Below are 15,881 nucleotides of genomic sequence, written 5' to 3'. Positions count from 1 at the left end.
GACCAATAACTATCTCTGCCTCGCTTTCCAACCAAGATGCATTAAGAGAAGATCAATAACTATCTCTGCCTCGCTTTCCAACCAAGATGCATTAAGAGAAGATCAATAACTATCTCTGCCTCGCTTTCCAACCAAGATGCATTAAGAGAAGATCAATAACTATCTCTGCCTCGCTTTCCAACCAAGATGCATTAAGAGAAGATCAATAACTATCTCTGCCTCGCTTTCCAACCAAGATGCATTAAGAGAAGATCCAGCCTCAGATAGACACAGTCAGACACTTTGCGAGGACAATGGAAGAAGACGTCCAAAATGCTTCTTTGTTGTTAAGATGTCTCCACTAAACCCAGAGTTATCCCACATCCCCTCATCTGTAGTAGCAGAAATATAGATGGAACTACTGATTCAAAAATATCTCTGGATACTACAAGTCTAATATAAAGGACTGTAGAATACATCTAATAATAAAGAACAGTTAGAGCTAGTAATTCCATACTAGGACTGGGATTAGGACTAGGATTATAACTAGGACTAGGATTAGGACTAGGACCACCTACACACTGAAGAAGGCTGTAAAACTGAAACGTCTGTGTACGCTATCCCTGATGCAGTAAAACCAATTCTAAACTTAAAATAATGAAGTAAGCTTTTTGCAACATATTTTTGAGTGCAAAGCTTCTTTGTCTGAATTTGGAGGGTTTTACCCAGCAGCAAATGTTTTGGGAGAGCTCCATGGGTCTGTTTGATTAGGACTAGGACTAGTTCCATCCAGGAACTAGCAGACAGATACACCATCTTATCTCAGATGCCTCACACCACTAACAGTCTGCTAGATAGTGACAAGGTGGAACAGAGAATGACAGAGTTAACACTGTTAACCCCTGAGTTATTGATTCAAGAACACCAACACCAACCTATGATGACCTCATTGGTCTAGCTTCCTAGAAAAACTGCTGGTCAATAAGTTGACCTCGTTCTGATGAGGGACGCTATCATAGAAGTCTGCCTTTTTCTGCCCATTATCTTCAAACAACAGGACCTCATGATGCCCAAGTTAGGACTTTTTTATTCTCACTAGCATTAGTGTGAAGTTATTGGTGAAGTTATTGGTGAAGTTATTGGTGAAGTTAGTGGTGAAGTTATTGGTGTATTTAAGTTGCAGACACTACTATTGTTGCTAGGTTGTGTTACTCTCAGCAGACAAACAGCAGTAAACCTACAGCTAGGCACAAGGTACTCACTTGATGTAGTAGGGCACGTTATTTGGTGACACCGCCTGCTCAAATGGACCTTGAACAGAACCTGTAGACAGTGACAGGATTAGAAGAGTCAGGGATGACAAGGAGAAATCCCTCCCAGAGGAGCTCTGTTTCAACATGTGTACAGCCAGACATATGGATATGGTTCTGTTGATTTCACTGGATATATTCTGTCAGTATTTACTAAGGAATCATGCATGTCTTTACAGAATCAAGACGGTAATCTTCTCCATATCCCAGCCCTGGGGACTAATGTCCAGACAGACTGGACTACAACATTATCTAGCTGGGCTGTGTCTTTTTTACCTGCTCTTAATGTGGCAGTAGAGAGTGTGTGTGTGTGTGTGTGTGTGTGTGTGTGTGTGTGTGTGTGTGTGTGTGTGTGTGTGTGTGTGTGTGTGTGTGTGTGTGTGTGTGTGTGTGTGAGAGAGAGAGAGAGTTGAGACAGACAGAAACTCACCATGCAGAGAGCCAAAATCCCTCTGAGCGTCTGTCAGCTGCTTCAGATGGTCTTTGATGGAGATCTGAGAAGAGAGGAGGAGCCAGAGAAAGAGAGGAGGAGCCAGAGAGAGAGAGGAGGAGCCAGAGAAAGAGAGAGGAGGAGCCAGAGAGAGAGAGAGGAGGAGCCAGAGAGAGAGAGAGAGAGAGAGGAGGAGCCAGAGAGAGAGAGATGGGAGAGGAGGAAGATATTGGGGAGAGAGACAGGAGAAGAGATTGGGGGATAGAGATAGGAGAAGAGATTGGGGTGAGAGATAGGAGAAGAGATTGGGGAGAGAGAGAGGAGAAGAGATTGGGGGATAGAGATAGAGAGTTGGGGGAATAGGAGAAGAGATTGGGGAGAGAGAGAGGAGAAGAGATTGGGGGATAGAGAGAGGAGAAGAGATTGGGGGAGAGAGATAGGAGAAGAGATTGGGGAGGGAGAAAGAGAGGAGAAGAGATTGGGGAGGGAGAGAGAGAGAAGAGAAGAGATTGAGGAGGGAGAGAGAGAGGAGAAGAGATTGGGGAGAGAGAGAGAGGAGAAGAGATTGGGGAGGGAGAGAGAGAGAAGAGAAGAGATTGAGGAGGGAGAGAGAGAGGAGAAGAGATTGGGGAGTAAAAGAGCATGTTTCATTATGCCACAGGGAACAGGAACGGGTATAATCAGAAAGAGGAGAACAGAGCTGGGTAGAGGAGAGAGATATGAGAGGACAGACAGAGACACAGTACACTACACTGCTAGAAAAAAAAATTGCTTTCTAAAACCTTTAAGGGTTCTTCGGCTGTCCCCATAGGAGAACCCTTAAAATAACCTTTTTTGATTGCTCTTTTGGTTCCAGGTAGAACCATTTTGGTTCCATGTAGAACCCTTTCTATAGAAGGTTTTACATGGAACCCAAAAGGTTTCTACCTGGAACCAAAAAGGGTTCTCCTATGGGACAGCCGAAGAACCCTTTTGGAACCTTTTTTTTCTGAGTGTACAGTGCATGATAAAAGCTGTTCAGAGAGAGAGAGAGGACTGAGACACAGTAGACTACAGTACATGATCAAAGCTGTATGGTATAATGTCATATTGTGGTGATGGAGAAGCCAAGCAGTGGTGGTGACTGACTGTGACTAAGCATGTGTGTTATCTAAGAGCAGAGCACTGTGCCTGGGCTTTAGGTTCTGCTAAGGCTGGCTGACTATAATGTACTCTCTGCACAGACCACACAGACCACACAGACCACACTGACCACACAGACCTCACAGACCACACAGACCACACTGACCACACAGACCACACAGACCACACAGACCACACAGACCACACTGACCACACAGACCACACTGACCACACAGACCACACTGACCACACTGACCACACAGACCACTCTGACCACACAGACCACACAGACCACACTGACCACACTGACCACACTGACCACACTGACCACACAGACCACACAGACCACACAGACCACACTGACCACACAGACCACACTGACCACACTGACCACACTGACCACACTGACCACACAGACCACACTGACCACACAGACCACACTGACCACACAGACCACACTGACCACACAGACCACACTGACCACACAGACCACACTGACCACACAGACCACACTGACCACACAGACCACACTGACCACACTGACCACACAGACCACACAGACCACACAGACCACACTGACCACACAGACCACACAGACCACACAGACCACACAGACCACACTGACCACACTGACCAGGTCTATGGATGAGATGGGGAGGCTCAGCACACTGATTCTATCACAAACAAATATGACACATATGTTTGATTCCATAGTCAGTGTGTGTGTTTATAACAGTGTTGTACTGGGTACACATTTGCACATATGTGTGGTGGTAAAGCAGGGTGTATGTGTGTGTGTGATGGTGTGTGTGTGATGGTGTGTGTGTGATGGTGTGTGTGTGTGTGTGTGTGTGTGTGTGATGGTGTGTGTGTGTGTGTGTGATGGTGTGATGGTGTGAGATGGACTGGGGCAGTCTGTGAGATGTTTGGACCAGTAGACATACAGCCATAGCAGTGTTGTAATGGAGTCTGATGGAGGAGTGATATCTGATGAGTTCTGCTGGAACAGAACCATTACCTGAGATACATCCCCCAACTCATCCACCGCCATTCCACCCCCTGTCTTTTTACACGTTCCCATGGAAACCTGGTGATGATGGGGGTCAAAATTGTTTGAGATTGTTTTGCAGCAGTAATTATGAATGGCATCTGTACCGCAGCACCCATCCCAATCAACCCCTTTCTTTCAGACACTTGATCTCTCTGTGTGTGTGTGTGTGTGTGTGTGTGTGTGTGTGTGTGTGTGTGTGTGTGTGTGTGTGTGTGTGTGTGTGTGTGTGTGTGTGTGTGTGTGTCCCTTTCAGGGCATAAAGAGGGGGGCAGTTAGGTAAACAGGTCTGTTGTCCTCGGCAATGGAGTGGGACAAACTAATGGCCTTGTTGCTATGGTGTCAGTGAGGTCCCAGTCACCTCAACTTCCTTCTGTAGACATGATGGGTGTCAGCAGGAACAGCTGGCGTGTGTGTGTGTGTGTGTGTGTGTGTGTGTGTGTGTGTGTGTGTGAGCTGCCATACGGTCCTCTCCAGGTGTCCATCTCCTTCACACTCCTCTTTATCTCTCCTTCATTCTCTCCCTCTTCCACTCTGCATCCCTCTCTCCCATGCTTCCATCTCATACAGGGAGGGAGAGGGGGAAAGAGAGAGGCAGGGAGGGAGAGAAGGAGAGAGAGAGAGAGAGAGAGGGAGAGAGGAAGAGAAGGAGGGAGAGAGGAAGAGAAGGAGGGAGAGAGAGAGGCAGAGAGGGAGAGAGAGAGGCAGGGAGGGAGAGAATGAGAGGAGGGAGAGAGGGAGGGAAAGAGGGAGAGAGAGAAGGAGGGAAGGAGGGAGAGAAGGAGGGATGGAGGCAGGGAGGGAGAGACATGAAGAGAGAGAGGGGTCTCAGTGAGGGAGGGAGGCTGGGATAGAGGGGTTTCATGGAGGGAGGGAGAGATAGAGGTGTCTCACTGAGGGAGGGAGGCTTGGATAGAGGGGTTTCATGGAGGGAGGGAGAGATAGAGGGGTCTCAGGGAGGGAGAGATAGAGTGGTCTCAGGGAGGGAGGGATAGAGGGGTCTCAGGGAGGGAGGGAGGGAGGGATAGAGGGGTCTCAGGGAGGGAGGGAGGGATAGAGGGGTCTCAGGGAGGGAGGGAGAGAGGGGTCTCAGGGAGGGAGGGATAGAGGGGTCTCATGGAGGGAGGGAGGGATAGAGGGGTCTCAGGGAGGGAGGGATAGAGGGGTCTCAAGGAGGGAGAGAGGGGTCTCAGGGAGGGAGAGATAGAGGGGTCTCAGGGAGGGAGGGAGGGATAGAGGGGTCTCAGGGAGGGAGGGATAGAGGGGTCTCAGGGAGGGAGGGAGGGATAGAGGGGTCTCGGGGAGGGAGGGAGGGATAGAGGGGTCTCATGGAGGGAGGGAGGGAGGGAGGGATAGAGGGGTCTCAGGGAGGGAGGGAGGGATAGAGGGGTCTCATGGAGGGAGGGAGAGAGGGGTCTCATGGAGGGAGGGAGGGATAGAGGGGTCTCAGGGAGGGAGAGAGGGGTCTCAGGGAGGGAGAGATAGAGGGGTCTCAGGGAGGGAGGGAGGGAGAGAGGGGTCTCAGGGAGGGAGGGATAGAGGGGGTCTCAGGGAGGGAGGGAGGGATAGAGGGGTCTCAGGGAGGGAGGGAGAGAGGGGTCTCAGGGAAGGAGGGAGGGATAGAGGGGTCTCGGGGAGGGAGGGAGGGATAGAGGGGTCTCATGGAGGGAGGGAGGGATAGAGGGGTCTCAGGGAGGGAGGGAGGGATAGAGGGGTCTCAGGGAGGGAGGGAGGGATAGAGGGGTCTCGGGGGAGGGAGGGAGGGATAGAGGGGTCTCAGGGAGGGAGGGAGGGATAGAGGGGTCTCGGGGAGGGAGGGAGGGATAGAGGGGTCTCATGGAGGGAGGGAGGGATAGAGGGGTCTCAAGGAGGGAGGGAGATAGAGGGGTCTCAAGGAGGGAGGGATAGAGGGGTCTCGGGGAGGGAGGGATAGAGGGGTCTCAGGGAGAGAGGGAGGGATAGAGGGGTCTCAAGGAGGGAGGGAGGGATAGAGGGGTCTCAGGGAGGGAGGGAGGGATAGAGGGGTCTCAGGGAGGGAGGGATAGAGGGGTCTCAGGGAGGGATAGAGGGGTCTCAGGGAGGGAGGGAGGGATAGAGGGGTCTCAGGGAGGGAGGGATAGAGGGGTCTCGGGGAGGGAGGGATAGAGGGGTCTCATGGAGGGAGGGATAGAGGGGTATCAGGGAGGGAGGGATAGAGGGGTCTCAGGGAGGGAGGGATAGAGGGGTCTCAAGGAGGGAGGGAGGGATAGAGGGGTCTCAGGGAGGGAGGGAGGGATAGAGGGGTCTCAGGGAGAGAGGGAGGGATAGAGGGGTCTCAAGGAGGGAGGGAGGGATAGAGGGGTCTCAGGGAGGGAGGGAGGGATAGAGGGGTCTCAGGGAGGGAGGGATAGAGGGGTCTCAGGGAGGGAGGGAGGGATAGAGGGGGTCTCAAGGAGGGAGGGAGGGATAGAGGGGTCTCAGGGAGGGAGGGAGGGATAGAGGGGTCTCAGGGAGGGAGGGAGGGATAGAGGGGTCTCAGGGAGGGAGGGAGGGATAGAGGGGTCTCAAGGAGGGAGGGACGGATAGAGGGGTCTCAGGGAGGGAGGGAGGGATAGAGGGGTCTCAAGGAGGGAGGGAGGGATAGAGGGGTCTCAGGGAGGGAGGGAGGGATAGAGGGGTCTCAGGGAGGGAGGGAGGGATAGAGGGGTCTCAGGGAGGGAGGGAGGGATAGAGGGGTCTCAAGGAGGGAGGGAGGGATAGGGGGTCTCATGGAGGGAGGGATAGAGGGGTCTCATGGAGGGAGGGATAGAGGGGTCTCAGGGAGGGAGGGATAGAGGGGTCTCATGGAGGGAGGGATAGAGGGGTATCAGGGAGGGAGGGAAGAGGGGTCTCAGGGAGGGAGAGATAGAGGGGTCTCATGGAGGGAGGGAGGGATAGAGGGGTCTCAGGGAGGGAGGGATAGAGGGGTCTCAGGGAGGGAGGGATAGAGGGGTCTCAGGGAGGGAGGGAGGGATAGAGGGGTCTCAGGGAGGGAGGGATAGAGGGGTCTCAGGGAGGGAGGGAGGGATAGAGGGGTCTCAGGGAGGGAGAGATAGAGGGGTCTCATGGAGGGAGGGAGGGATAGAGGGGTCTCAGGGAGGGAGGGATAGAGGGGTCTCAGGGAGGGAGGGATAGAGGGGTCTCAGGGAGGGAGGGAGGGATAGAGGGGTCTCAAGGAGGGAGGGAGGGATAGAGGGGTCTCAAGGAGGGAGGGAGGGATAGAGGGGTCTCAGGGAGGGAGGGAGGGATAGAGGGGTCTCAAGGAGGGAGGGAGGGATAGAGGGGTCTCAGGGAGGGAGGGAGGGATAGAGGGGTCTCAAGGAGGGAGGGAGGGATAGAGGGGTCTCAGGGAGGGAGGGAGGGATAGAGGGGTCTCAAGGAGGGAGGGAGGGATAGAGGGGTCTCAGGGAGGGAGGGAGGGATAGAGGGGTCTCAGGGAGGGAGGGAGGGATAGAGGGGTCTCATGGAGGGAGGGATAGAGGGGTCTCAGGGAGGGAGGGAGGGATAGAGGGGTCTCAAGGAGGGAGGGAGGGATAGAGGGGTCTCATGGAGGGAGGGATAGAGGGGTCTCAGGGAGGGAGGGAGGGATAGAGGGGTCTCACTGTCTCTGTGTTAGACTCAGGACAACCTGACCTCACTGTCTCTGTGCTCAACTCAGGACAACCTGACCTCACTGTCTCTGTGTTAGACTCAGGACAACCTGACCTCACTGTCTCTGTGTTAGACTCAGGACAACCTGACCTCACTGTCTCTGTGTTAGACTCAGGACAACCTGACCTCACTGTCTCTGTGTTAGACTCAGGACAACCTGACCTCACTGTCTCTGTGTTAGACTCAGGACAACCTGACCTCACTGTCTCTGTGCTCAACTCAGGACAACCTGACCTCACTGTCTCTGTGTTAGACTCAGGACAACCTGACCTCACTGTCTCTGTGTTAGACTCAGGACAACCTGACCTCACTGTCTCTGTGCTCAACTCAGGACAACCTGACCTCACTGTCTCTGTGTTAGACTCAGGACAACCTGACCTCACTGTCTCTGTGTTAGACTCAGAACAACCTGACCTCACTGTCTCTGTGTTAGACTCAGGACAACCTGACCTCACTGTCTCTGTGTTAGACTCAGGACAACCTGACCTCACTGTCTCTGTGTTAGACTCAGGACAACCTGACCTCACTGTCTCTGTGTTAGACTCAGGACAACCTGACCTCACTGTCTCTGTGTTAGACTCAGGACAACCTGACCTCACTGTCTCTGTGTTAGACTCAGGACAACCTGACCTCACTGTCTCTGTGTTAGACTCAGGACAACCTGACCTCACTGTCTCTGTGTTAGACTCCAGAACAACCTGACCTCACTGTCTCTGTGTTAGACTCAGGACAACCTGACCTCACTGTCTCTGTGTTAGACTCAGGACAACCTGACCTCACTGTCTCTGTGTTAGACTCAGGACAACCTGACCTCACTGTCTCTGTGTTAGACTCAGAACAACCTGACCTCACTGTCTCTGTGTTAGACTCAGGACAACCTGACCTCACTGTCTCTGTGTTAGACTCAGGACAACCTGACCTCACTGTCTCTGTGTTAGACTCAGGACAACCTGACCTCACTGTCTCTGTGTTAGACTCAGGACAACCTGACCTCACTGTCTCTGTGTTAGACTCAGGACAACCTGACCTCACTGTCTCTGTGTTAGACTCAGAACAACCTGACCTCACTGTCTCTGTGTTAGACTCAGGACAACCTGACCTCACTGTCTCTGTGTTAGACTCAGGACAACCTGACCTCACTGTCTCTGTGTTAGACTCAGAACAACCTGACGATGGGACGGATGCTCCTGGAGGTCATGTTTCAGTCAGTGTGTTTCATAGAGAACTGTGTGTGTTTACCTGTAGCATCCTCCAGCGTGTGTTGAGGTCATCCAGTCTGTCCAGGTTGGGTCGTGAGAGGACGAGGTCTGGAGGACCGAAAGTAGAGGCCAGGTTGTTGACGTGACTCACATCATCTTTGATAGGAGCTATCTCTGCCTGGAACGCCTGCAGCGAAGAACAAATCAAATCACATGTATTTATATATCCCTTCTTACATCAGCTGATATCTCAAAGTGCTGTACAGAAACCCAGCCTAAAACCCCAAACAGCAAGCAATGCAGGTGTAGAAGCACAGTGGCTAGGAAAAACTCCCTAGAAAGGCCAGAACCTAGGAAGAAACCTAGAGAGGAACCAGGCTATGAGGGGTGGCCAGTCCTCTTCTGGCTGTGCCACACACACACACACACACACACAACACACACACACACACACACACACACACACACACACACACACACACACACACACACACACACACACACACACACACACACACACACACACACACACACACACACACACAGAAGATGGAGTGGCGGACCAATTACTGTACCTTCATACACTCCCTAGAGAACACACACTGCACCCCTTATACACTTTCATCAGCTAGAGAGATGTGTACATTTGACCTCAGGAAGACTAGTGGTCACTAAGACATCAGCTAGAGAGATGTGTACATTTGACCTCAGGAAGACTAGTGGTCACTAAGACATAAGCTAGAGAGACGTGTACATTTGACCTCAGGAAGACTAGTGGTCACTAAGACATCAGCTAGAGAGACGTGTACATTTGACCTCCAGGAAGACTAGTGGTCACTAAGACATCAGCTAGAGAGACGTGTACATTTGACCTCAGGAAGACTAGTGGTCACTAAGACATCAGCTAGAGAGACGTGTACATTTGACCTCAGGAAGACTAGTGGTCACTAAGACATCAGCTAGAGAGAGATGTGTACATTTGACCTCAGGAAGACTAGTGGTCACTAAGACATCAGCTAGAGAGAGATGTGCACATTTGACCTCAGGAAGACTAGTGGTCACTAAGACATCAGCTAGAGAGAGATGTGCACATTTGACCTCAGGAAGACTAGTGGTCACTAAGACATCAGCTAGAGAGATGTGTACATTTGACCTCAGGAAGACTAGTGGTCACTAAGACATCAGCTAGAGAGATGTGTACATTTGACCTCAGGAAGACTAGTGGTCACTAAGACATCAGCTAGAGAGAGATGTGCACATTTGACCTCAGGAAGACTAGTGGTCACTAAGACATCAGCTAGAGAGATGTGTACATTTGACCTCAGGAAGACTAGTGGTCACTAAGACATCAGCTAGAGAGATGTGTACATTTGACCTCAGGAAGACTAGTGGTCACTAAGACATCAGCTAGAGAGAGATGTGCACATTTGACCTCAGGAAGACTAGTGGTCACTAAGACATCAGCTAGAGAGAGATGTGCACATTTGACCTCAGGAAGACTAGTGGTCACTAAGACATCAGCTAGAGAGATGTGTACATTTGACCTCAGGAAGACTAGTGGTCACTAAGACATCAGCTAGAGAGATGTGTACATTTGACCTCAGGAAGACTAGTTGTCACTAAGACATCAGCTAGAGAGATGTGTACATTTGACCTCAGGAAGACTAGTGGTCACTAAGACATCAGCTAGAGAGATGTGTACATTTGACCTCACGAAGACTAGTGGTCACTAAGACATCAGCTAGAGAGATGTGTACATTTGACCTCAGGAAGACTAGTGGTCACTAAGACATCAGCTAGAGAGATGTGTACATTTGACCTCAGGAAGACTAGTGGTCACTAAGACATCAGCTAGAGAGATGTGTACATTTGACCTCAGGAAGACTAGTGGTCACTAAGACATCAGCTAGAGAGATGTGTACATTTGACCTCAGGAAGACTAGTGGTCACTAAGACATCAGCTAGAGAGATGTGTACATTTGACCTCAGGAAGACTAGTGGTCACTAAGACATCAGCTAGAGAGATGTGTACATTTGACCTCAGGAAGACTAGTGGTCACTAAGACATCAGCTAGAGAGAGGTGTACATTTGACCTCAGGAAGACTAGTGGTCACTAAGACATCACCTAGAGAGATGTGTACATTTGACCTCAGGAAGACTAGTGGTCACTAAGACATCAGCTAGAGAGATGTGTACATTTGACCTCAGGAAGACTAGTGGTCACTAAGACATCAGCTAGAGAGAGATGTGTACATTTGACCTCAGGAAGACTAGTGGTCACTAAGACATCAGCTAGAGAGATGTGTACATTTGACCTCAGGAAGACTAGTGGTCACTAAGACATCAGCTAGAGAGATGTGTACATTTGACCTCAGGAAGACTAGTGGTCACTAAGACATCAGCTAGAGAGAGATGTGTACATTTGACCTCAGGAAGACTAGTGGTCACTAAGACATCAGCTAGAGAGAGATGTGTACATTTGACCTCAGGAAGACTAGTGGTCACTAAGACATCAGCTAGAGAGAGATGTGTACATTTGACCTCAGGAAGACTAGTGGTCACTAAGACATCAGCTAGAGAGATGTGTACATTTGACCTCAGGAAGACTAGTGGTCACTAAGACATCAGCTAGAGAGATGTGTACATTTGACCTCAGGAAGACTAGTGGTCACTAAGACATCAGCTAGAGAGAGATGTGTACATTTGACCTCAGGAAGACTAGTGGTCACTAAGACATCAGCTAGAGAGAGATGTGTACATTTGACCTCAGGAAGACTAGTGGTCACTAAGACATCAGCTAGAGAGAGATGTGTACATTTGACCTCAGGAAGACTAGTGGTCACTAAGACATCAGCTAGAGAGATGTGTACATTTGACCTCAGGAAGACTAGTGGTCACTAAGACATCAGCTAGAGAGAGACGTGTACATTTGACCTCAGGAAGACTAGTGGTCACTAAGACATCAGCTAGAGAGATGTGTACATTTGACCTCAGGAAGACTAGTGGTCACTAAGACATCAGCTAGAGAGATGTGTACATTTGACCTCAGGAAGACTAGTGGTCACTAAGACATCAGCTAGAGAGATGTGTACATTTGACCTCAGTAAGACTAGTGGTCACTAAGACATCAGCTAGAGAGAATGTGTACATTTGACCTCAGGAAGACTAGTGGTCACTAAGACATCAGCTAGAGAGATGTGTACATTTGACCTCAGGAAGACTAGTGGTCACTAAGACATCAGCTAGAGAGATGTGTACATTTGACCTCAGGAAGACTAGTGGTCACTAAGACATCAGCTAGAGAGAGATGTGTACATTTGACCTCAGGAAGACTAGTGGTCACTAAGACATCAGCTAGAGAGAGATGTGTACATTTGACCTCAGGAAGACTAGTGGTCACTAAGACATCAGCTAGAGAGATGTGTACATTTGACCTCAGGAAGACTAGTGGTCACTAAGACATCAGCTAGAGAGAGATGTGTACATTTGACCTCAGGAAGACTAGTGGTCACTAAGACATCAGCTAGAGAGATGTGTACATTTGACCTCAGGAAGACTAGTGGTCACTAAGACATCAGCTAGAGAGAGATGTGTACATTTGACCTCAGGAAGACTAGTGGTCACTAAGACATCAGCTAGAGAGAGATGTGTACATTTGACCTCAGGAAGACTAGTGGTCACTAAGACATCAGCTAGAGAGATGTGTACATTTGACCTCAGGAAGACTAGTGGTCACTAAGACATCAGCTAGAGAGAGATGTGTACATTTGACCTCAGGAAGACTAGTGGTCACTAAGACATCAGCTAGAGAGAGATGTGCACATTTGACCTCAGGAAGACTAGTGGTCACTAAGACATCACCTAGAGAGATGTGCACATTTGACCTCAAGAAGACTAGTGGTCACTAAGACATCAGCTAGAGAGAGATGTGTACATTTGACCTCAGGAAGACTAGAGGTCACTAAGACATCAGCTAGAGAGATGTGTACATTTGACCTCAGGAAGACTAGTGGTCACTAAGACATCAGCTAGAGAGAGATGTGTATATTTGACCTCAGGAAGACTAGTGGTCACTAAGACATCAGCTAGAGAGAGATGTGCATTTGACCTCAGGAAGACTAGTGGTCTTTAAAGAGATACTTGGGGATTTTGGCAATGAGGCCCTTTATCTACAGTACTTTGCCAGAGTCAGTTGCGTCTCTGCGTGCAGTTTGAAGTAAGTTTCTAAGTAGCACTAGCGCAATTGTAACTAGCGTTAGCGCAATGACTGGAAGTCTATGGGTATCTGCTTGCATGCTAGCAGATACCCATAGACTTCCAGTCATTGTGCTAATTCTAATTAGCATTGGATCGCGAAACTACCTCTAACTTCCTAGTGAATTTGATAAAGGGCCTCATTGCCAAAATCCCAAAGTATCCCTTTAAGGAATCAGCTAATGGGACCCAAATGAAAAATAAAGAATAAAATCATCTGTATCCAATCTCACCTTGACTCTCTCTATCTGTTCATTTAGGGTGCATGTGTGTGTGTGTGTCTCTCACCTTGACCCTGTCGATGTGTTCAGGTAGTGAGTCTATGAGCAGGTCTCCTACAGGCTCCCAGGCCTCCTTCACCATCTCAGCTTGGCTCAGCCTCAGCTCCAGCTGGTCCTGGGCCTTCTGAAGCTCCAACAGCCTATCCAAAGCCAGCTCCAGCCTCCTCTGCCAATCAGCAGCCTCCTCGTTAAGCCCCTCCCACCCGGACGCCACATCCTCCGCCTCCTTTCGCAGGACACGCCCCACGTTCTGGGCACGCTCCTCTGGACTGATGTCTGACAGGACAGAAAGAAATTGTTTGATTCATTTTGTGTCCCCTCAGGGAATGATCAGATTTAATAGAAATTAAGGAGTTATTGGATTGACACAACAATCCTAATTTATACTAAGATTATAAACTACTTATAAGATTAAAATTCAAACTCTGGATTATTACTCTTTGAAAGTTATTTGGTTGCTTTATTTTCTTGATCAGCCCTAAATCCTTTCCAACCTCTTCACATATAGGCTCAAACATGACTTAGACCATAGGGCTCATGGTTTAGCTAAAAATAATCCCACACCTGAGGAAAACACATTGGAGCCCATTGAATTGAATAAGCAGCAAGAGTTCAAGAGTTTCCCTCACTACGGGTTGTCAGGCAGTTGCTATGGTAAAGAGGTCACACTCAGCATGTTAGGGAACAAACGGGAGCAGGCTGTTTAGTAAGGAACACAACTGAAACTGCAGGGCATGGTGTCTTCTCATTTCTACACCTTTTATTGGAAAATGCAGATCTTCGACCACCAAAATAGTAGTGGAATAAAGCCCATTGGCTTACTGTTCCTCTGTTTTATAAACAGAACCCCGTGAGCCAATTACAGAGCCTGAACTGGCTGTCAAGTCAGCTGATGTTATGAACTTAGTCATAATCAGATGATGGACAGTACAGTTCTGCACACTCAGGAAACATGTCAGTCAACTGAGATGCAGTGCTGTGAAAATGTATTTGCCCCATCTCTGATTTCCTCTATTTTTGCACATTGTTGATATTGAATGTTATCAGATCTTCAACCAAAACCTGATATTAGATAAAGGGAACCTGAGTTTACATATAACACAACAATTCATTAATTTCTTTCATAAACAATTTTATGCAACACTTAATGCCCCCTGTGTGAAAAAGTAATTGTCCTTTTACACTCAATAACTGGTTGTGTCACCTTTATCTGCAATGACTGGAAGCACATTCTTCCTGTAGTTGTTGATCAGTCTCACACATCGCTGTGGAGGAATCTTGGCCCACTCTTGCATGCAGAACTGCTGTAACTCAGCTACATGTGTGGGTTTTCAAGCATGAACAGCTCATTTCAAGTCCTGCCACAACATCTCAATTGGGATTAGGTCTGTACTTTGACTAGGCCATTCCAAAACTTCAAATTTGTTGTTTTTAAGTCATTTTCATGTAGACTTGATTGTGTTTTGGATCATTGTCTTTCTGCATGACCCAGCTGTGCTTCAGCTTCAGCTCACAGACGGATGGCCTGACATTCTCCTGTAGAATTCTCTGATACAGAGCAGAATTCACAGTTCCTTCTATTAAGGCAAGTTGTCCAGGTCATGAGGCAGAAAAGCATCCCCATAGCGATGTAAGAGACTGATCAACAACTACAGGAAGAATGTGCTTCCAGTCATTGCAGATAAAGGTGACACAACCAGTTATTGAGTGTAAAAGGACAATTACTTTTTCACACAGGGGCATTGGGTGTGTTGTGTTATTTGTAAACGCAGGTTCCTTTTATCTAATATCAGGTTTTGGTTGAAGATCTGATAACATTCAATATCAACAATATGCGAAAGTAGAGAAAATTAGAAAGGGTGCAAATACGTTTTCATCGGCACTGTATCTTGTCAGTTACATGACCATTAATGTGCATACGCAGGTGTATTATAAGCAGGTAAAAATGAGTGTTGGTGTCCGTTAGCATGATGAGTGTATCTGTTTGTGTTTATCACTGTGTGATGAGTAACCTTGCTTTAGACTCGAGTTAAGTCCATGAATTACTACCTAGGCTTTAGTTCAGCGGGCTAACAGTGTGTCCCACTCACCTCTCTGGACAGGCTGTGGCTCCCTCTCAGCAGGCAGCTCAGACAGGAAGATCTGAGCCTGGTCCAGAGCCCCGTTAACCACTGGGCCCTTGGCCCTCAGATCTCTCCTGAAGCTCTGTAACACACACACACAAAATCAAATCAAATGTTATCTGTCACATGTTTCGTAAAGAACAGTAGACTAACAGCGAAGAGTCTTACTTACGGGTCCTTTTCCAACAATGCAGAGTTAAAGATAAAGATACAAAATACAAATAGTGACGAGGAATAAATAGACAGGAAATGCCGAATAACAATAACATGCAGTATGTGTCTGTGTCCATGTTACAGTATGTGTGTGTGTGTGTGTGTGTGTGTGTGTGTGTGTGTGTGTGTGTGTGTGTGTGTGTCTTAATGATGTTACAGGGTACTTTCATCAGTTCTTAATGATGTTACAGAATACTGTCATCAGTGCTTAATGATGTTACAGAATACTGTCATCAGTGCTTAATGATGTTA

At 48.7% G+C, this 15,881-nt stretch overlaps 1 protein-coding gene across 11 annotated transcripts in view; it reads right to left on the bottom strand.

The window, feature by feature from the left end:
* The window catches only part of dmd (dystrophin), a 390,547-nt gene that overhangs the window by 52,240 nt on the left and 322,426 nt on the right, over window positions 1-15,881 (bottom strand). For 9 of the 11 annotated variants that reach the window (XM_045698261.1, XM_045698256.1, XM_045698253.1 and 6 more), the window contains 6 exons: window positions 15,384-15,498; window positions 13,301-13,569; window positions 8,798-8,944; window positions 3,860-3,928; window positions 1,720-1,783; window positions 1,242-1,302 (listed from right to left, as the gene is read on the bottom strand). In XM_045698261.1, coding sequence (XP_045554217.1) covers window positions 1,242-1,302; window positions 1,720-1,783; window positions 3,860-3,928; window positions 8,798-8,944; window positions 13,301-13,569; window positions 15,384-15,498 — 725 coding nt within the window. The remainder of the gene's footprint in view (window positions 1-1,241; window positions 1,303-1,719; window positions 1,784-3,859; window positions 3,929-8,797; window positions 8,945-13,300; window positions 13,570-15,383; window positions 15,499-15,881) is intronic. The other 2 variants (XM_045698255.1, XM_045698258.1) reach the window with 1 other exon arrangement.

The sequence above is a fragment of the Salmo salar genome, chromosome ssa16, assembly GCF_905237065.1.
Source record: "Salmo salar chromosome ssa16, Ssal_v3.1, whole genome shotgun sequence".
NCBI classification, from domain to species: domain Eukaryota; kingdom Metazoa; phylum Chordata; class Actinopteri; order Salmoniformes; family Salmonidae; genus Salmo; species Salmo salar.
The sequence above is the reverse complement of the archived record's forward strand: the minus strand, read 5'-3'. Positions and strand labels throughout refer to the sequence as shown.